This window comes from Melospiza melodia, unplaced genomic scaffold, assembly GCF_035770615.1.
Source record: "Melospiza melodia melodia isolate bMelMel2 unplaced genomic scaffold, bMelMel2.pri scaffold_149, whole genome shotgun sequence".
Lineage (NCBI taxonomy): Eukaryota > Metazoa > Chordata > Aves > Passeriformes > Passerellidae > Melospiza > Melospiza melodia.
In genome coordinates this window covers 64,658-86,370 of record NW_026948513.1, presented here as the reverse complement: position 1 = coordinate 86,370, position 21,713 = coordinate 64,658, and the positions used below count along the sequence as shown (strand labels likewise).

General features: G+C 60.2%; 2 protein-coding genes across 2 annotated transcripts in view; both read left to right on the top strand.

Moving 5' to 3' along the window:
* Positions 1 to 12,130, top strand: part of LOC134433229 (E3 ubiquitin-protein ligase HUWE1-like) — a 98,609-nt gene extending 86,479 nt beyond the window's left edge. Inside the window, 9 exon segments of the mRNA XM_063182098.1 lie at positions 938 to 1,055; positions 1,128 to 1,268; positions 3,752 to 4,039; positions 6,023 to 6,128; positions 8,390 to 8,507; positions 8,579 to 8,616; positions 8,618 to 8,761; positions 9,808 to 9,998; positions 11,970 to 12,130. Coding sequence (XP_063038168.1) covers positions 938 to 1,055; positions 1,128 to 1,268; positions 3,752 to 4,039; positions 6,023 to 6,128; positions 8,390 to 8,507; positions 8,579 to 8,616; positions 8,618 to 8,761; positions 9,808 to 9,998; positions 11,970 to 12,072 — 1,247 coding nt within the window. The 3' untranslated portion in view covers positions 12,073 to 12,130.
* A 724-nt stretch (positions 12,131 to 12,854) lies between these two features.
* LOC134433220 (guanine nucleotide-binding protein-like 3-like protein) lies at positions 12,855 to 21,285 on the top strand. Its single transcript, XM_063182086.1, is given in 22 exon segments — positions 12,855 to 12,882; positions 12,960 to 12,997; positions 13,126 to 13,227; positions 14,126 to 14,149; positions 14,151 to 14,207; positions 14,472 to 14,555; positions 14,643 to 14,730; positions 14,733 to 14,768; positions 14,867 to 14,970; positions 15,044 to 15,188; positions 16,279 to 16,357; positions 17,354 to 17,441; positions 17,443 to 17,481; positions 17,483 to 17,569; positions 18,887 to 19,029; positions 20,546 to 20,676; positions 20,768 to 20,800; positions 20,803 to 20,855; positions 20,929 to 20,994; positions 20,996 to 21,052; positions 21,054 to 21,102; positions 21,191 to 21,285. Coding segments are annotated over 22 exon segments (1,569 nt in total). The 5' UTR covers positions 12,855 to 12,869; the 3' UTR covers positions 21,244 to 21,285.
* Positions 21,286 to 21,713: the final 428 nt, after the last annotated feature.

Here is a 21,713-nt window from a genome sequence, read left to right as displayed (position 1 = left end):
GGGGGTTTGGGGGGGCTGGAAGGGGCCCTGGGGGTATTGGAGGGAGCTTTGAGAGAGTTTAGGGAGTAGAGAAGGGGATTGGGAGTGTGGGGAAGTATTTTGGGGGGGGCTGGAAGGGGCACTGGCGGGTATTGGAGCTTTTGGGCAGCTTAGGGGATGGAGAAGGGGATTGGAAGTGTGGGGAGGGGGTTTGGGGGGGCTGGAAGGGGCACTGGGGGGTATTGGAGGGAGCTTTGGGGGAGCTCAAGGTGTGGAGAAGGGGATTGGGAGTGTGGGGAGGGGGTTTGGAGGGATTTGAGAGGGGTTTTGGGGATATTGGGGAGGGAAAATTCGGGGGATTTTTGGACTCCTCAAGTTTTTGGAAAAGGGGAATTTGGGAATGGTGAATTTGGGGGATTTTTGAGCTCCTCAAGTCTTTGGAAAAGGGGAATTTTGGAATGGTGAATTTGGGGGATTTTTGGACTCCAAGTTTTTGGAAAAGGCGAATTTGAGGAATGGTGAATTTGGGGGATTTTTGAGCTCCTCAAGTGTTTGGAAAAGGGGAATTTGGGAATGGTGAATTTGGGGGATGTTTGAGCTCCTCAAGTCTTTGGAAAAGGGGAATTTGGGAATGGTGAATTTGGGGCATTTTTGAGCTCCTCAAGTCTTTGGAAAAGGGGAATTTGGGGAATGGTGAATTTGGGGGATTTTTGAGCTCCTCAAGTTTTTGGAAAAGGGGAATTTGAAGAATGATGAATTTGGGGAATTTTTCACCCCCTCAACACTTTGAGTTCAGTGCCACCCAAGAACGAGGCCACCACCGGGTGTTTGTCCCCAAACTCTGATGGGGACAAACCTCCCCTCCTGAATCACCACAACCACAGGCCATTTTAAAAGGAGGAGGGGGGGGTTCCCCTATTTGAGGACACCCCCAAACCCCTTTTTCCCCCCTCCCCAGAGACCCACCGGACGGTGCTGAACCAGATCCTGCGGCAATCCACCACTCACCTGGCCGACGGCCCCTTCGCCGTGCTGGTCGATTACATCCGCGTGCTGGACTTCGACGTCAAGCGCAAGTTCGTGGGGTTTGGGGGGTTCCTGGAATGGGGGTCCCACAGCCCCTGACACCCCCTTTTTGCCCTGGCCAGGTATTTCAGGCAGGAGCTGGAGCGCCTGGACGAGGGGCTGCGCAAGGAGGACATGGCCGTGCACGTGCGGCGCGATCACGTCTTCGAGGACTCGTACCGGGAGCTGCACCGCAAATCCCCCGAGGAGATGAAAAACCGACTGTGAGAGCGCTGGGGACGCCCCAAAATATCCCCTGGGCACCCTAAAATAGCTTCTGGGAAACCCAAAATATGTCCTGGGAACCCCAGAATATGTCCTGGGCACCACAAAATATCCCTGGAATATCCTAAATATCCTTTGGAATACTCAGAATACACCTGGGAAATCAAAAATATCCCTGGGATGTCCAAAATATCCCTTGGGAACTCAAAATATCACTGGGATATCCAAAATATCCCCTGGGATGTCCAAAATATCCCCTGGGGACCCTAAAATAGCTTCTGGGAACCCCAAAATATCCCCTGGGCACCTCAAAATATCCCTGGAATATCCGAAATATCCTTCGGGATACTCAGAATACACCTGGGAAATCAAAAATATCCCCTGGGATGTCCAAAATATCCACTGGGAACCCCAAAATATGTCCTGGGAACCCCAAAATATGTCCTGGGAACCCCAGAATATCCCTGGAATGTCCTTTGAGATATTCAGAATATGCCTGGGATATCCAAAATATCCCTTGGGATGTCCAAAATATGTCCTGGGCACCCTAAAATAGCTTCTGGGAAACCCAAAATATGTCCTGGGCACCTCAAAATATCCCTGGAATATCCTAAATATCCTTTGGGATACTCAGAATACACCTGGGAAATCAAAAATATCCCCTGGGATGTCCAAAATATCCCCTGAGAACCCTAAAATAGCTTCTGGGAATTCCAAAATATCTTCTCGGAACCCCAAAATATGTCCTGGGCACCCCAGAATATCCCTGGAATATCCTTTGAGATATTCAGAATATGCCTGGGATATCCAAAATATCCATTGGGAACCCAAAATATCCCCTGGGAACCCTAAAATAGCTTCTGGGAAACCCAAAATGTGTCCTGGGCACCTCAAAATATCCCTGGAATATCCTAAATATCCTTCGGGATACTCAGAATACACCTGGGAAATCAAAAATATCCCCTGGGATGTCCAAAACATCCCCTGAGCACCCCAAAATCTCCCTGGGATGTCCTAAATATCCCTTGTGACACTGTAAATATAACTGGGTTACCCCTAAAAACACCTTCAGACCCCCGAATTCCCCTCAAAACCACCTCCACCTTTCCCCAACTCCCTCTCCCACCCCTCCTAACCCCCGAATTTTCCCCCAAAACCACCTCCAGCCTCCCCAAATCCTTTCTCTTGGTCTCCCTAACCCCCAAATTCCTCCCCAATTTCCCCCAAAGCTACCTCCAAACTCCCCAAATGCCCCCAAAACCACTTCCATCCTCCCCAGTTTCCCCCAAAACTCCCTCGACTCTCCCCAAACCCCTTCTCCCAGCCCCCAACCCCCCAATTCCCCAAAAACCCCCTCCAGCCTCCCCAAACCCCCTCACACCAACACCTCCCCATCCCCAATTTCCTCCAAAGCGCCCAGAACCGCCTCCAAACCCCCCAATTTCCCCCGAAACCACCTCCAGCCTCCCCAAATCCCCCCCTAAACCACCTCCAAACCCCAAAATTCCTCCCCAATTTCTCCCTAAACCACCTCCAAACCCCCAATTTCCCTCAAAACCACCTTCATCCTCCCCAAACCCCTCACACCAACACCTCCCCACCCCCAATTTCCCCCCAAACCACCTCCAAACCCCCCAAATCCCCCCAAAACCACCTCCAAACCCCAAAATTCCTCCCCAATTTCTCCCCAAAACCCCCTCCATCCTCCCCAAACTCCCCCAAAACCACCTCCCCTCTACCCAAACCCCTTCTCCCAGCCCTTAATCTCCCAATTTCCCTCAAAACCACCTTCATCCTCCCCAAACCCCCCCAAAACCACCTCCAAACCCCAAAATTCCTCCCCAATTTCTCCCCAAACCACCTCCAAAACCACCTCCATCCTCCCCAAACCCCCTCACACAAACACCTCCCCACCCCCAATTTCCCCCAAACCGCCTCCAAAGCGCCCAAAACCACCTCCAAACCCCCCAGTTTCCCCCAAAACCACCTCCACCCTCCCCAAATCCTCCCAAAACCACCTCCTCTCTACCCAAACCCCTTCTCCCAGCCCCCTAATCTCCCAATTTCCCTCAAAACCACCTCCACCCTCCCCAAATCCCCCCAAAACCATCTCCAAACCCCAAAATTCCTCCCCAATTTCTCCCCAAACCACCTCCAAACCCCCCAAAACCACCTCCATCCTCCCCAAACCCCCTCACACCAACACCTCCCCACCCCCAATTTCCCCCAAACCGCCTCCAAAGTGCCCAAAACCACCTCCAAACCCCCCAATTTCCCCTGAAACCACTTCCACCCTCCCCAAATCCTCCCAAAACCACCTCCAAACCCCAAAATTCCTCCCCAGTTTCTCCCCAAACCACCTCCAAACCCCCCCAATTTCCCCCCAAACCACCTCCAAACCCCCCCAATTTCCCCCCAAACCACCTCCAAACCCCCCCAATTTCCCCCCAAAACCCCCCTAAATCCCCAATTTCCCCCCCAGGTACATCGTGTTCGAGGGCGAGGAGGGCCAGGACGCCGGCGGGCTGCTGCGGGAGTGGTACATGATCATCTCCCGCGAGATGTTCAACCCCATGTACGCCCTGTTCCGCACGTCGCCCGGCGACCGCGTCACCTACACCATCAACCCCTCGTCCCACTGCAACCCCAACCACCTGAGCTACTTCAAGTTCGTGGGCAGGATCGTGGCCAAGGCCGTCTACGACAACCGGCTGCTGGAGTGCTACTTCACGCGCTCCTTCTACAAACACATCCTGGGCAAGTCCGTGCGGTAAGGGCTGAGCCACGGCGGCCTGGGGGGTGTTTGTGGGGTTTGGGGTTGTGTTTGTGGGGTTTGGGGAGTGTTTGTGGGGTGTAGGGCGGTGTTTGTGGGGTTTGGGGAGTGTTTGTGGGGTGTGGGGCGGTGTTTGTGGGGTTTGGGGAGTGTTTGTGGGGTGTGGGGCGGTGTTTGTGGGGTTTGGGGAGTGTTTGTGGGGTGTGGGGCGGTGTTTGTGGGGTTTGGGGAGTGTTTGTGGGGTGTGGGGCGGTGTTTGTGGGGTTTGGGGAGTGTTTGTGGGGTGTAGGGCGGTGTTTGTGGGGTTTGGGGTTTTTTTTGTGGGGTTTGGAGTTGTGTTTGTGGGGTTTGGGGTTGTGTTTGTGGGGTTTGGGGTTGCGTTTGTGGGGTTTGGGGAGTGTTTGTGGGGTTTGGGGAGTGTTTGTGGGGTGTAGGGCGGTGTTTGTGGGGTGTGGGGTTGTGTTTATGGGGTGATGGAGCTCCTCAGTGGGATGTGGGATTGTGTTTGTGGGGTGTGGGAGCTGTTTATGGGGTGCTGGACCTCCTCAGAGGGATGTGGGATTGAGTTTGTGGGGTTTGGGGAGTGTTTGTGGGGTTTGGGGTTGTGTTTGTGAGGTTTGGGGATGTGTTTGTGGGGTGTAGGGTGCTGTTTGTGGGGTGCAGGACTGTGTTTATGGGGTGATGGAGCTCCTCAGTGGGATGTGGGATTGTGTTTGTGGGGTTTGAGGAGTGTTTGTGGGGTGTAGGGCGGTGTTTGTGGGGTTTGAGGAGTGTTTGTGGGGTGTGGGGTTGTGTTTGTGGGGTTTGGGGTTGTGTTTGTGGGGTTTGGGGTTGCATTTGTGGGGTTTGGGGTTGTGTTTGTGGGGTGTGGGGGGGGTGTTTGTGGGGTGTGGGGATGTGTTTGTGGGGTTTGGGGAGTGTTTGTGGGGTTTGGGGGGGTGTTTGTGGGGTGTAGGGCGGTGTTTGTGGGGTGTAGGGCGGTGTTTGTGGGGTGTGGGGTTGCGTTTGTGGGGTGTGGGGTTGTGTTTGTGGGGTGTGGGTGCTGTGTATGGGGTGCTTGAGCCCCTCAGAGGGGCATGGGATTGTGTTTGTGGGGTGTGGGGGGGTATTTGTGGGGTGTGAGGGGTGTTTGTGGGGTGTAGGGCAGTGTTTGTGGGGTTTGGGGAGTGTTTGTGGGGTTTAGGGGTTGTGTTTGTGGGGTGTGGGGTTGGGTTTGGGGTTGTGTTTGTGGGGTGTGGGGGAGTGTTTGTGAGGTTTGGGGTTGTGTTTGTGGGGTTTGGGGTTGTGTTTGTGGGGTTTGGGTTGTGTTTGTGGGGCGTGGGGTTGTGTTTATGGGGTGATGGAGCTCCTCAGAGGGATGTGGGATTGAGTTTGTGGGGTTTGGGGTTGTGTTTGTGGGGTGTAGGGCGGTGTTTGTGGGGTTTGGGGTTGTGTTTGTGGGGTGTGGGGAGTGTTTGTGGGGTTTGAGGGGTGTTTGTGGAGTTTGGGGAGTGTTTGTGGGGTGTGGGGAGTGTTTGTGGGGTTTGGGGTGGTGTTTGTGGGGTGTGGGAGCTGTTCATGGGGTGCTGGAGCCCTTCAGAGGGGTGTGAGATGGCATTTATGGGGTGCTGGAGCTGTTTGTGGGGTGCTGGACCCCCTTCGAAGGTTTGGAGTCATTTTTGGGGTGCTGGAGCCCCTCAGAGGGGGGTGGGACTGCATTTAGGGGGTGCTGGATCCCCTGGGAGAGCATTTGAGCCATTTGTGGGGTGCTGGACCCCATTGGAGGGGGGTGGGACTGTATTTATGGGGTTCTACACCCCTGGCACAGTCTGATCCAGATTTGGGGCTCCCCACCGGGGTCTGACCCCATTTTTGGGGCTCCCCACCAGGGTCTGACCCCATTTTTGGGGCTCTCCAGCAGGGTCTGACCCTCTTTTGGGGCTCCCCATGGTTTCTGACCCCCATTTTTGGGGCGCTGCCCCCCATTTTTGGCCCCCCCAGGTACACGGACATGGAGAGCGAGGACTATCACTTCTACCAGGGCCTCGTGTACCTGCTGGAGAACGACGTCTCCACGCTGGGCTACGACCTCACCTTCAGCACTGAGGTGGGGACCCCCAAAACTGCCACTGGCACCCCCAAAACTGGCACTGGGACCCCCAAAACTGGCACCGGGACCCCTGGGACCCCCAAAACTGGCACCGGGACCCCAAAACCAGCACTGGGACCCCCAAAACCGGCACTGGGACCCCAAAACCAGCACCGGGACCCCCAAAACTGCCACTGGGACCCCCAAAACCAGCACTGGGACCCCTGGGACCCCCAAAACCAGCACCAGGACCCCTGGGACCCCCAAAACCAACACCAGGACCCCCAAAACCAGCACCGGGACCCCTGGGACCCCAAAACTGGCACTGGGACCCCCAAAACCAGCACGGGGATCCCTGGGACCCCCAAAACCAACACCAGGACCCCCAAAAGCAGCACCGGGAGGACCCCTGGGACCCCCAAAACCAGCACTGGGACCCTCAAAACCAGCAGCGGGACCCCCAAAACTGGCACTGGGACCCCCAAAACCAGCATCGGGACCCCCTCAGGACCCCCCAAAAGTACCAAAGGCAGAGGGATCCCCAAGAGCGCTTGGACACCCCCAGGAACCTCTGAGAGCACAGGGACCCCCAAAAGCACCAGGACCCCCTTGAAGGCACAAGGACCCCCCAAAACCAGCACTGGGACCCCTGGGACCCCCAAAACTGGCACTGGGACCCCTGGGGCCCCCAAAACTGGCACTGGGACCCCCGAAACCAGCAGCGGGATCCCCTCGGGATCCCCCAAAAGTACCAAAGGCAGAGAGATCCCCAAGAGCACAGGGACACCCCCATGACCCCCAAAAGCACCAGGACCCCCCTGAAGGCATGAGGACCCCCCAAAACCAGCACTGGGACCCCCAAAACCGGCACCAGGACCCCTGGGACCCCCAAAACCAGCACCAGGACCCCCTTGGGACTCCCCAAAAGCACCAAAGGCAGAGGGACCCCCAAGAGCACTTGGACACCCCCAGGACCATGGGGACACCCCCAGGAACCCCTGAGAGCACGGGAACCACCCCCATGACCCCCCAAAAGCACCAGGACCCCCCCCCCAAAGGCACAAGGAACCCCCAAAACCAGCATTGGGGGTCCTCAGCTGCCCCTAGAGGGTCCCATTGTGCCACGGAGGGGTCCCTCCCCTCCTGGGGTGTCCCCTTGGTTTGGGGGTGTCCCCTCACTCCTCACACCCCCAGGGGTGACACCCTCCCACCCTGGGCACCTGTTCTGTGACCTGGTGGCACCTCAGGTTCAGAAGTTCAGGGTGGGTGAGGTTCAGGGATGTCCCCTCTGTGTCCCCACACCCTGGTGACCCCCTCACCCCTCCCTGTTCTCCCCAGGTGAACAAATTTGGGGAGTTTGAGGTTGCCCAGGTGTGGAAATTTGGGGTGTTTGAGGCTCAGGGATGTCCCCACACCCTGGTGACCCCCTCAGGTGCAGGAATTTGGGGTTTTTGAGGTTCCCCCGGTGTGGAAATTTGGGGTGTTTGAGGCTCAGGGATGTCCCCACTCCCTGCTAACCCCCCTGTGCTCCTCTGGTGAACAAATTTGGGATGTTTGGAGTTCCCCAGGTGCAGGAATTTGGGGAGTTTGAGATTCAGAAATGTCCCCCCCATATCCCCACACCCTGCTGACCCCCCCCCCGTGCCCTCCCAGGTGCAGGAATTCGGGGTGTACAAGGTTCAGGAATGTCCCCACACCCTGGTGACCCTCCCATGCCCCTCCAGGTGCAGGAATTTGGGGATTTCGAGGCTCAGGAATATCCCCACACCCTGATGAGTCCCTGTCCCCCTCCAGGTTCAGGAATTCGGGGAGTTTGAGATTCAGAAATGTCCCCCCCATTTCCCCACACCCTGCTGACACCCCCGGTTGCAGGAATTTGGGATTTCGAGGCTCAGGAATATCCCCATGCTCTGCTGACCCCCCCCCATGACCCCCCAGGTTCAGGAATTTGGGATGTGCAAGGTTCAGGAATATCCCCACACCCTGGTGACCCTCCCAGATGCAGGAATTTGGGGGGTTTCGAGGCTCAGGAATGTCCCCACACCCTGATGAGCCCCTGTCCCCCTCCAGGTGCAGGAATTTGGGGTGTACAAGGTTCAGAATGTCCCCACACCCTGATGAGCCCCTGTCCCCCTCCAGGTGCAGGAATTTGGGGTGTACAAGGTTCAGGAATGTCCCCACACCCTGATGAGCCCCTGTCCCCCTCCAGGTGCAGGAATTTGGGGTGTACAAGGTTCAGGAATGTCCCCACACCCTGATGAGCCCCTGTCCCCCTCCAGGTGCAGGAATTTGGGGTGTGCGAGGTGCGGGACCTGAAGCCCAACGGGGCCAACGTGCTGGTGACGGAGGAGAACAAGAAGGAGTACGTGCACCTCGTGTGCCAGATGCGCATGACCGGTGAGCATCGGGGCTGGGGGGGCTCCGGGGGGGCTCCCAGGACCCTCCTGACCCCCCCCAAAATCCCGCAGGAGCCATCAGGAAGCAGCTGGCGGCGTTCCTGGAAGGTTTTCTACGAGATCATCCCCAAGCGCCTCATCTCCATCTTCACGGAGCAGGAGCTGGAGCTGCTCATCTCGGGGCTGCCCACCATCGACATCGACGACCTCAAGGCCAACACCGAGTACCACAAGTACCAGGGCAACTCCATCCAGGTGGGGCTGGGGTCCTGGGGGGGTCCTGGGGGGGGTCTTGGGCGATTTCAGGAGGTCTTGGGGTGATCTCAGGGGGTCCTGGGGGCGTTTCAGGGGGTTCTGGGGTGATCTCAGGGGGTTCTGAGAGGGTTCTGGGTACCAGGGCATCTCCATCCGGGTGGGGCTGGGTCCTGGGGGGGGGTCTCGGGTGATTTCAGGAGGTTCTGGGGTGATCTCAGGGGGTCCTGGGGGCGTTTCAGGAGGTTCTGGGGTGATCTCAGGGGCTTCTGGGGTGATCTCAGAGGGTTCTGGGAGGGTTCAGGGTACCAGGGCAACTCCATCCAGGTGGGGCTGGGGTCCTGGGGGGGTCCTGTGGGGGGGGTCTCGGGTGATTTCAGGAGGTCCTGGGGTGATCTCAGGGAGTCCTGGGGCGTTTCAGGGGGTTCTGGGGTGATCTCAGAGGGTTCTGGAGGGTTCAGGGTACCAGGGCATCTCCATCCAGGTGGGGCTGGGGTCCTGGGGGCCTTTCAGGGGGTCCGGGAGGGGTCTCAGGGGATTCTGGAGGTATCTCAGGAGTTCTGGGGGGATTTCAGTGGGTTCCAGGGGGGTCTTGGGTACCAGGCCAACTCCATCCAGGTGGTGGCGGGGTCCTGGGGGGGTTTCAGGGGGTTCTGAGAGGGTTCAGGGTACCAGGGCATCTCTATCCGGGTGGGGCCGGGTCCTGGGGGGTTTCAGGAGGGATTTCAGGAGGTCCTGGGGTGATCTCAGGGGGTTCTGGGGAAGTTTTGAGTGTTCTGGGGTGTTTCTAGGTACCAGGGCAACTCCATCCAGGTTGGGGATGGCCCCTGGAGGGGTCCTGCAGGAATTTCAGGGTGTTCCAGGTGGATTTCAGGGGGTTCTGGGGCAATTTCAGGGGGTTCTGGGTACCAGGGCAACTCCCTCCAGGTGGGGCTGGCACCTGGGGGGGATCATGGGGGATTCTGTGGGGTTCCAAGGGGGTTCTGGGGGGATTTCAGGGAGTCCCAGCCGCTGACTGTCCCTGTCCCTGTCGCTGTCGCCGTGCCCAGATCCAGTGGTTCTGGCGTGCCCTGCGCTCCTTCGACCAGGCCGACCGCGCCAAGTTCCTGCAGTTCGTGACGGGCACGTCCAAGGTGCCCCTGCAGGGATTCGCCGCCCTCGAGGGCATGAACGGCATCCAGAAATTCCAGATCCACCGCGACGACCGCTCCACCGACCGGCTGCCCTCGGCACACACCTGGTATGGGGACATGGGGGGACATGGGGACACTGAGGGGACACAGGGACATGAGGGGGACATGGGGACAGAGGGGGGACACCGACCAGCTGCCCTCGGCACACACCTGGTGAGGGGACATTGGGGACACTGGGAGGGACATGGGGACAGAGGGGGGACACTGACCGGCTGCCCTCGGCACACACCTGGTATGGGGACATGGGGGGACATGGGGACACTGAGGGGACACAGGGACATGAGGGAACACGGGGACATGGGGGGGACATGAGGACACCGACCGCCTGCCCTCGGCACACACCTGGTGAGGGGACATGGGGGACATGAGGACACTGAGCCCTGCCCTCGGCACACACCTGGTGAGGGGACATTGGGGACATGGGGGGACATGGGGACACCGACCCACTGCCCTCGGCACACACCTGGTGAGGGACACTGGGGGACATGGGGACACTGAGCCCTGCCCTCGGCACACACCTGGTGAGGGACATTGGGGACACTGGAGGGGACATGGGGACACTGGGGGGGACATGGGGACACAGGGACGTGAGGGAACACAAGGACATGAGGGGGACATGGGGACACCGACCCACTGCCCTCAGCACACACCTGGTATGGGGACATGGGGGGACACGTGGGGACATGGGGACGCTGAGCCCTGCCCTCAGCACACACCTGGTGAGGGACACTGGGGACATGGGGGGACATGGGGACACCAACCGGCTGCCCTCGGCACACACCTGGAATGGGGACATGGGGACACTGAGGGGACACAGGGACATGAGGGAACACAAGAACATGGGGGGACATGGGGACACCGACCGGCTGCCCTTGGCACACACCTGGGGAGGGTCAGGAGGGGGACATGGGGGGACATGGGGACACTGAGCTCTGCCCTCGGCACACACCTGGTGAGGGGACATTGGGGACATGGGGGGACATGGGGACACAGGGACATGAGGGAACACTAGGACATGAGGGGGACATGGGGACACCGACCCACTGCCCTCGGCACACACCTGGTATGGGGACATGGGGGGGACACGGGGACATTGAGGGGACACAGGGACATGGGGGGGACACCGACCCACTGCCCTCGGCACACACCTGGTGAGGGGACATGGGGGGGACGTGGAGGGGACAGAGGGGGGGACACCGACCAGCTGCCCTCGGCACACACCTGGAGAGGGACACTGGGGACATGGGGGGACATGGGGGGACATGGGGACACTGAGCCCTGCCCTCAGCACACACCTGGTGAGGGACACTGGGGACACTGGGGACACAGGGGGGGACATGGGGACACCAACTGGCTGCCCTCGGCACACTTGGTGAGGGACAGGGGGACACGGGGGGACATGGGGACACTGAACCCTGCCCTTGGCCCCACACCTGGTGAGGGGACATGGGGACACAGGGACACGGACGTGAGGAGGGGACACTGAGCACTGTGCTGTCCCTCCAGCACACACCTGGCAAGGGGACACAGGGACATAGGGGGACACAGGGACATGGGGGGTGACAACCTGGTGAACAGCTGGTGAGGGGACGTGGGAACACAAATTGACAAGAGGACGTGAGGGGACACTGAGCACACAATCCCAGCACACACCTGGAATGGAGACACAGGATGGGACACTGAGCACTTTCCCCTGACAAACACCTGGTGAGGGACACGGGGGGACATCAGGGGACACTTGGACCACCACCTTCTGCCCACACCTGGCACAAGGGGCCATGAAAGGGTGGCAGGGGACACCGGGAGGACATGGAGATGGGAGGACAGGGACACACAGCTGAGGTGGCACTGGGGTGACCCTGGCATGGGGACACACCCAAGGAGCAGGACTGGGGGGGGGGGTGTGGTGTGACAATGACACCAGCTCAGAGCTGTGGGGGGGACAAAGCTGGGACAGGAACATGGGGATGGCACGGTGGCACCGGGGGGTGGTGACAATGACACGGGTGTGTCCCCAGCTTCAACCAGCTGGACCTGCCGGCCTACGAGAGCTACGAGAAGCTGCGGCACATGCTGCTGCTGGCCATCCAGGAGTGCTCCGAGGGCTTCGGCCTGGCCTAGGGGGGCCGCGCCGGCCCCCCCGCAGGGGCTCTATAAATATATATATATTTTTTGGTTCCATTGGCTTTTTTTGGTTTGTTTTGTTTTTTTCGGGGTTTATTATTTTTCTTTTTTTTTTTTTTTTTTTCTCCGGTCCCGGTTTGGGGGGGGTTTTTTGCTCTGTTGGAGGGTTGGGGGTTCCCTCCTTACCACGCCCCCCTCACCCCCTCCCCCCTGTGTGGGGGCTGGGGGGGGGCGGGGATGGTGAAAGGGGGGAGCCCCCAGAAATTATAAATAAGAAGTTCAGCCCCCTCCCCCCACCCCAAAACTGAGAGAAAAAAGTTAAAAAAAAAAAAAAAGGAATAAAAAAGTGCACTCTTGGTAAGGGCAGTCCCGGTCGTTCTTGGGGGGAGGGGTGGGCGTGGCCGCCATTTTGGGTGTGGCGGGTGGAGGCTGGCCGCCATTTTGGGTGTGGCGGTGGTGGGGCCGCCATGTTGGATGTGGCACCAAAGGCGGGTTTGCTGCTGTCCGCCATCTTGAGCGTGACTGTGTCGCTGTGGCCGCCATGCGGAGCGTGGCGCGTTGGCCACATTGTGGGGAGGGTCGGGAGACGCCATATTGGGTGTGGCCTGGGGGGTGTTGAGGTACCAGATGGAGGCCGCCATCTTGGGTGCGGTATTGCCGTGGGGGGGGTGGGGCGCCATGTTGAATGGTGCAGTTGGTCGCCATCTTGGCGTGGCGATGAAGCCTTTTCGCTGCGCCGGAAGTGACGTCATTCCCCAGCGGCAAGCAACCCCGGCGGCGTGGGAGCCGCAGCCATGACCCGGTCCCGTGAGTTCGGGGAGGCACCGGGAGGGCTCGGGGGGCTCTGGGGACCCTCCCCGCACTCACCGCGCCCCTCCCTGCAGGGCGACAGGTGGAGAAGTCCCGCAAGAAGCGCGTCCAGGTGAGCCCGAGCCGGGCGGGTTTGGGGTGCAGCCCTTGTGACCCCCCCCTGTGTGTGACGCCCCCTCTCTCGGGGTGTCTCCGCGTCACCCCCGCGTTGTCCCCGCGTCACCCCCGCGTTGTCCCCAGGCCCTGCGAGCCCGAGTCGGGATCAAGAAGGACCCGGGGGTGCCGCAGCTCGGCCGCTTCGCCGCCTTCGCGGAGCAGCAGAGCAAGACCCGGCAGAGACGGGTGAAGAACCCGGGGGGCGTTTTGGGGGTGACCCCGCGGGGGGAGTTCGGGGTTGTCCCCCAGATTCTGGGGTTTCCACGGGGTGTTTTGGGGTGTCCCTGCCAAATCTGAGCACAGGAGGATTTTGGGGCGTTCCTCCCATCGTGACCCCGGTGGGGAATTTTGGGGTCCCGCCTCAAGTACAAACCGGGGGGGGCTGTGGGGGGCACCTCTCCGGTCTGACCTCAGTGAGGGTTTGGGGTCTGATCTGGGGGGTTTGGGGTCTGACCTCAGTGAGGGTTTGGGGTCTGATCTGGGGGATTTGGGGTCTGACCTCCAAGGGGGTTTGGGGTCTGACCCCAGAGGGGGTTTGGGGTCTGATCTGGGGGGTTTGGGGTCTGACCCCAGAGGGAATTTGGGATCTGACCTCAGAGGGGATTTGGGGTTGGAAATGGGGGAGTTTGGGGTCTGACCTCAGTGAGGGTTTGGGGTCTGACCTCCAAGGGGGTTTGGGGTCTGACCCCAGAGGGGGTTTGGGTCTGACCTGGGGGCATTTACGATCTGACCTAGGGGAGGTTGGGGTCTGACCCCAGAGGGGATTTGGGGTTGGAAATGGGGGAGTTTGGGGGTCTGACCCCTAGAGGGGTTTGGGGTCTGACCTGGGGAGTTTGGGGTCTGGCCCCAGAGGGGGTTTGGGGTCTGATCTGGGGGATTTGGGGTCTGACCTCTAAGGGGGTTTGGGATCTGACCCCAGAGGGGATTTGGGGTTGGAAATGGGGGAGTTTGGGGTCTGACCCCTAGAGGGGTTTGGGGTCTGGCCCAGTGGATATTTGGGGTCTGACCCCAGGGAGGGGTTTGGGGTCTGAAATGGGGGTGTTTGGGGTCTGAAATGGGGGTGTTTGGGGTCTGTGTCCCACAGGCACTGAAGGGGCAGCAGCGCTCACAGCCTGGCCGTGCAGCTGGCGGATGCTCTGCAGCGACAGCAGCGCTTCCAGAGCCAGGTGGGGCTGGGGACACCCGGGGGGGCTCCCAAGAAAGGGGGCTCCCCAAAGAATGGGGGGCTCCCCAAGGGAGAGGGGTCCCCAAAGAATGGGGGGCTCCCTAAAGAGAGTGTTCTGAGAGTGAGAGGCTCCCCCTGGAAGGATGGGGGGGGGCTCTTCTCCAGGACAAGGGGCTCCCCACACAGGGGGCTCCCCCAGAGTTTGGGGGAGCTCCCCGGGTGTGCCCCCATCCTGTGGGGGTCCCCCTAACACAGGTGCTCCCAGGAGAAGGAAGAGGAGGATGAGGAGCCCCCCCAGCCCCCCCAGGACGAGGCGTCGCTGCGCCATTTTGGCCGGGAGCTGCGCAAGGTCAGTGCCTTGGGGTGGGCTGGGCTGAGGGGGATTTTTGATTTTTGGGGGGGTCTTTTCCCCCCATCTGAACCCCGATTTTGGCAGGTGCTGACGGCCTCTGACGTGGTGCTGGAGGTGCTGGACGCCCGGGACCCCCAGGGCTGCCGCAGCCCCCGGCTCGAGGGCGCCCTGCGGTCCAGCAGCGCCTCGTGCTCGTCCTCAACAAGATCGGTGAGGGGGGGGGGCTGTGTGTGATCTGGGGGGGTCCCAGCGCAGATTTTGGGGGGTCCCCCTGTGTGTCCCACGGCCGTGTGTGTCCCCTTGCGCAGACCTGGTGCCGCAGGACGTGGTGGCCGCGTGGCTGAAGCACCTGAGGAACGAATTCCCCACCGTGGCCTTCAAGGCGTGCACGCAGCAGCAGAGCCAGAACCTGGTGGGTGCTGGGGGGGTCTGGGGGGGCTCAGGGCAGGGGGTCCCCCTGACTCCCCCCAATCTGTGCCCCACAGAAGCAGAGCTGGATGCCAGCGGACACAGCCCCCAAGGATGTTCTGGCTGGGGGCGCCTGCGTGGGGGCCGAGAACCTCCTGCACCTCCTGAGGAACTACGGGCGCTGCGGGGAGGGCAGGGGCTCCATCACCGTGGGGGTCGTGGGTCAGTGAGGGGCTGGGGGGGCACAGGGGGGGGCTGTGGAAGGGAAGGTTGGGGTGTCAGAGGGGGTTTGGGGTTTGAAGGGGGCTGTGAAAGGGGGGATTGGGGTGCAAGGGAGGGTTTGGGGGGCTGGGGGTTGAGGGGAGCCATGAAGTGGGGGATTGGGGTGTGAGGGGATTTGTGGGGTTTGAGGGATGAATGAAAGGCTGTGAAAGGGAGGTCAGGGTGTAAGGGGGGGTTTTGGGGGGCTGGGGGTTGAGGGGGGCTGAGAAATGGAGGGTTGGGGTGTGAGGGGGGTTTGGGGGGCTGTGAAATGGAGGTTGGGGTGTGAGGAGGGTTTGGGGGGGCTGTGGGAGGATTGGGGGACAGGGGAACGTGGGGGACTGTGAAAGGGAGGGCTGGGCTGTAAAAGGGGGTTTGGGGGTTGAGGGGGGCTGTGAAGGGAGGATTGGGGGATTGGGGGGCTGAGAGTTGAGGGGGGCTGTGAAATGGAGGGTTTGGGGTGTGAGGGGGGTTTGGGGGGGCTGTGAAATGGAGGGTTGGGGTGTGAGAGAAGGTTTGGGTTTGGGGGGCTGTGAAATGGAGGGTTGGGGTATGAGAGAAGGTTTGGGTTTGGGGGCTGTGAAATGGAGGGTTGGGGTATGAGAGAAGGTTTGGGTTTGGGGGGCTGTGAAATGGAGGGTTGGGGTGTGAGGGGGGTTTGGGGGGCTGTGGGAGGAGTGGGGGGCAGGAGGATCATGGGGGGCTGTGAAATAGCGGGGTGTAATGAGTGAGTGGGGCTGGGGGCTTCGGGGTACTGGGGGAATACGGGGGGATTTTGGGGGGCTGGGGGAATACGGGGGGATTTTGGGGAATGGGGGAATATGGGGGGATTTTGGGGGCTGGGGGAATATGGGGGGATTTTGGGGGAATGGGGGAATATGGAGGGATTTTGGGGGGCTGGGGGAATATGGGGGCATTTTTGGGGGCTGGGTTTGAGTGCGCTGTGAAATAACCGAGTGGGGAGTGGGGGTTTTGGGGGGACGGTTGGGGGGCTGGGGTTGAACGGGGGCTGCGTTTTGGGGGCTCCCCCTGACTCCAGCCCCTTCCCCAGGGTACCCCAACGTGGGCAAGAGCAGCCTCATCAACAGCCTCAAGCGCAGCCGCGCCTGCGGGGTGGGCGCCACGCCGGGGTCACCAGGTGAGCCCACCTGGGGGGGCGGGGGGGCTGTGGGTGGAGCCTGGGGGGACCCTGCCCAGGTGGGGGTGTGGCACAGACCCTGCCCAGGTGTGTGGTGGGTGTGGCATGGAGAGCCTGCCCGGGTGTGGGTGTGGCACAGACCCCACCCCAGGTGTGTGTGTGGTACGGACTGCCCAGGTGTGGTGGAATGGCACATACCTCACCCAGGTGTGGGTGTGGCACTCAGACCCTGCCCAAGTACGGATGGGTGTGGCATAGACTGCCCAGGTGTGGTGGGTGTGGCACACAGACCCTGCCCAGGTGTGTGTGTGGCACACAGAGCCACCCAGGTGTGGTGGGCATGGCACATACCCCACCCAGGTGTGTGTGTGGTACAGACCCCACCCAGGTGTGTGTGTGGCACAGACCCCACCCAGGTGTGTGTGTGGTACAGACTGCCCAGGTGTGGTGGGCATGGCACAGACCCCACCCAGGTGTGGGTGTGGCACTCAGACCCTGCCCAAGTACGGATGGGTGTGGCATAGACTGCCCAGGTGCAGTGGGTATGGCACAGACTGCCCAGGTGTGGTGGGCATGGCACACACCCCACCCAGGTGTGTGTGTGGTACAGACTGCCCAGGTGTGGTGGGTGTGGCATAGACTGCCCAGGTGTGGTGGGCATGGCACACACCCCACCCAGGTGTGTGTGTGGTACGGACTGCCCAGGTGTGGTGGGTGTGGCACATAGCCCACCCAGGTGTGTGTGTGGCACAGACCCCACCCAGGCGTGTGTGTGGCACGGACCCCACCCAGGTGTGTGTGTGGCACAGACTGCCCAGGTGTGGTGGGCATGGCACAGACCCCACCCAGGTGTGTGTGTGGCACAGACCCCACCCAGGTGTGTGTGTGGCACAGACCCCACCCAGGTGTGGGTGTGACACACATACCCACCGAGGTGTGTGTGTGGCACAGACTGCCCAGGTGTGGGTGTGGCACAGACCCCACCCAGGTGCACAGTGGCTGTGTCCCTCGGCCCCGCCCCCAGGTGCCTGCAGGCCGTGCAGCTGGACGGGCACATCCGGCTCCTGGACTGCCCGGGGGGTGGTGCTGGACTCGGGGGACCCCCCGGCCGCCGCCCCCCCTGAGGGGGGCCCTGGCCCCCCAGCGCCTGCGGGACCCCCTGGGCCCGGCCTGCGCCATCCTGCAGCGCTGCCCCCCCCAGCAGGTAATGGGGACCCCCGGGGGGGGTGTGGGGGGATCCCCATCCCCATGGCAGCGCCCTGAATTTGGGGGGACCCCATTTTTCCAGCTGAATCAGCAGATTTAGCACTCAGCTCTTTGGGGGACTCAGTGACCCCCCAAAATTGGGATTAAGGGGGGGTCAGCACTGGGGCTGCCCACTATCCAGGGGGAGGGCAGGTTATTTCAGGAGACTCTGCCCCACTTTGGGCATTTCCAGCCCATTTTGGCCCCCGAGGGTGGCACAGGGTGCCAGTCCCCGCTGTGCCCACCCTCCAAACCCCTCTGTGTCCCCCCACAGCTGAGCCAGCTCCAATTCCATGGGGTTTTGTCCCAATTTTTGTCCCAGCTGCAGTGCCCCCCTGCAGTTTCTGTCCCACCTGGCCCGGTGGCAATGCCATGTTCCCAATTTGGGGGACCCCCATTTTTCCAGCTCAGCTCTTCAGGGGATTCAGTGACCCCAAAATTGGGATTAAGGGGGGGTCAACACTGGGGCTGCCCACTACCCAGGGGAGGGGAGGTTATTTCAGGGAGACTCTGCCCCACTTTGGGCATTTCCAGCCCATTTCGGCCCCCGAGGGTGGCACAGGGTGCCAGTCCCCCGCTGTTGCCCACGCTCCCAAACCGCTCTGTGTCCCCACCTAGCCGAGCCAGCTCCAATTCCATGGGGTTTTGTCCCAGTTTGTCCCAGTTTTTGTCCCAGCTGCAAGTGCCCCCCTGCAGTTTCTGTCCCACCTGATCTGGTAGCAAGGCAACATTCCCAATTTCAGGGCACCCCATCTTTCCATCTCAGCTCTTCAGGGGATTCAGTGACCCCCAAAATTGGGATTAAGGGGGGGCTCAACACTGGGGAGATTATTTCAGGGGGGACCCCCCACCCCACTTTGGCCATTCCCAGGCCCATTTTGGCCCCTGAGGGTGGCACAGGGTGCCAGTTCCCACTGTGCCCACCCCCCAAACCCCTCTGTGTCCCCCCACAGCTGAGCCAGCTCCAATTCCATGGGTTTTGTCCCAATTTTTGTCCCAGCTGCAGTGCCCACCTGCAGTTTCTGTCCCACCTGGCCCGGTGGCAGTGTGATGTTCCCAATTTGGGGGGACCCATTTTTCCATCTCAGCTCTTCAGGGGATTCAGTGACCCCCAAAATTTGGAATTAAGGCGGGGCTCAACACTGGGGAGGTTATTTCATGGCGACTCCCTCACCCCACTTTGGCCATTCCCAGCCCATTTCGGCCCCCGAGGGTGGCACAGGTGCCAGTCCCCGCTGTGCCCACCCCCCCAAACCCCTCTTTTCCTGCCCCCCAGCTGAGCCAGCTCTATGGGGTGCCCCCCTGCCCTGACCCCCTGCAGTTCCTGGCACACCTGGCCCGGCGGCAGGGCCGGCTCCGCCCGGGGGGGCTCCCGGATGCCAACGCGGCCGCCACGGCCCTGCTGCGCGACTGGACCAGGTCTGGGGGGGACAGGGAACTTCTGGGGGGGGGGTCCCCACAACCTGAGCCCATTTTGGGGGGCTGGGAGGGGTTTCTTCACTCTTGACTCCCTTTTTTCAGGGGCTTGGGAGGGGTCTTCCCCCACCCTGAACCTGTTTCTGAGGGGTTGGGAGGGGTTTCTTTACCCTGACCCCCTTTTTCGGGTGGGTGGAGGGGGTCTTCCCACACCCTCACCCCTTTTTGGAGCACCTGGGGGTTGGTTTCCCGTTCTGACTCCCTTTTTTTGGGGGGACTGGGAGGGGTTTCTTCACACTGACCCCCTTTTTTGGGTGGGTAGAAGGGTCTTCTCATGCCCACACCCATTTTTGGAGGGGTTGGGGGTGGGTTTCCCACTCTGACCCCCCTTTTTGGGGGGCTGGGAGGGGTCTTCCCACACCCTGAACCTGTTTCTGAGGGGTTGGGGGTGGGTTTCCCACTCTAACCCCCTTTTTTGGGGGAGTTGGAGGGGTCTTCCCACACCCTGAACCTCTTTCTGAGGGGCTGGGAGGGGTTTCTTTACCCTGACCCCATTTTTTAGGGTGGGTGGAGGGGTCTTCCCACACTCCCACCCCTTTTTGGAGAGGTTGGGGTTGTGTTTCCCTGCTCCGACTCACTCTTTTGGGTGGTGAAAGGGTCTTCCCACACCCTCACCACATTTTGGAGGGGCTGGGGAGGGGTTCCCACACCCTGAACCTGTTTCTGAGGGGTTGGGAGGGGTTTCTTTACCCTGACCCCCTTTTTCGGGTGGGTGGAAGGGTCTTCCCACACCCTCACCCCATTTTGGAGGAGTTGGGAGTGGGTTTCCCACTTTGACCCCCCTTTTTGGGGGGCTGGGAGGGGTTTCCATACCCTGAGCCCATTTCTGAGGGGTTGGGAAGGGTTTCCACACCCTGATCCCCTTTTTTGGGTGGGTGGAGGGGTCTTCCCACACCCTCCCCCCATTTTGGAGGAGCTTGGGAGAGCTTTCCACATCCTGATCCCTTTTTTTTTGGGTGGGTGGAAGGGTTTCCACAGCCTGACCCCCTTTTTTTGGGTGGGTGGAAGGATCTTCCCACACCCTCACCCCTTTTTTGGAGGGCTGAGGAGGGTACCCATACACCCTGACCCCATTTTGGGCACAGGAGAGGTCTTTCCACACAGCCTAACCCCATTTTATGGGGGGGCTACAAGGTCTCCCTATGCCCTGACCCCATTTTTAGGGACACGAGGGGTCTTTCCACACTTTCTGAGCCTTTTGTTGTGAACCAAAGGGGTTTTTTCAGACCCTAGGACCCCTTTCTGGGGGGCTGTGGGGTCTCCCACACATCTTGACTCCCCTTTTTCAGGCTTCAGAGCTGTTCTTTCACACCTTGTGATTCCCTTTTTGGGGACTGGAGGCATCTTTCAACCCCGTTACCCCATTTGGGAGGGGCTGCAGGGTCCCCCCATACCCTGAGTTCTATTTTTGGGGACAGGAGGGGTCTCCCCACACCCCTGACCCCCCTTTTTTTCACAGTGGCAAGATCACCTACTACACCACACCCCCCAAATCTCAGGGGGTGCAGCTCGAGGCCCAAATCCTGCCAGCACTGGGGCCAGCACTGGACCTGGAAGCTCTGGAACGGGGTGATGCCGAGGCCCTGGCAGGTGAGAAACACCTGAACCCCCCTCCCATCTCCCTCGGGACCCCCCAAAACTCACCTGGATCCCCCTAAAACTCACCTGGACCCCCCCACAGCTGTCCCAGTGACGGTGACAGGGCTTGAGCTGTCCCGGAGGAGGAAGGGGAAGGAGAAGCCATGGAGGACGACAGCGGCGACCTGGAGGTGGGAAGGGATTTGCTGAGGTTGGGGGGATTTTTGGGGTTTTTTTTGGGGTTAATATTTGTCCCCCCCACAGCTTGGCACGATGACAGTGGAGCTGAAGCCCCGGGTGAAGTCGGGGGGCTCTGGGGGGGAGCCGGTGCCCCCGAGCCCCCAGCCTGGAGGAGGTGGCTGCGCTCCCCCCTCTATTCCAGGGGCAGGGGGCTGCAGGCAGCTGGAAAAAGGAGGAAAAAACTGCAAAAAAGAGCACGTAAGTGAAGACACCCCATTTTCCTGACCCCCCCTGCAAACCTCCCTGACCACCTCCCTTCAATTTCCTGATCGCCCCCATCCCACAGAGAAAATCGCCACGAAGCTGTCGGAGACCTTGGAGGCGGCCATGCAGTTTTGAGGCATCTACAAATTAAATAAAAATATTATATTTAATGGAGAAGTGGTTAAAAAAGCTCTATTTTAGAAATAAAAGATCTGCGGGAACAGGGGTGCTGTAGGTGTGCTTTGAGGGGTCTCTCAAGTAGGAGGTTGAATTGTGGAGGCTTTTGGGGTTCCCCCACGTCCCTGTGGGAGTTTTGGGGGGTGAGTGGGGTTGTAGAGCCCCCCTATGATAGAGGGTGCCCTGTTTTTACAGCTGACTCAGCAGATTTAATGCTCAGCCACTTAATGAACCTCAAAATTGGGGTCAAAGGGAGTGCTCAGCATTAGGGCTGCATCCCGTTTATTGAGAGCCTCTCTAATCCCTATAGTACCCAATGCCCCATTCTGACACTGTATGAGCCCCCCAACCCTCCAGAGCACCCTAAAAACCACTTTGGACACCCCAAACAATTCCTGAGGTCCCACACCTCCCCCAAACCCCCTTGT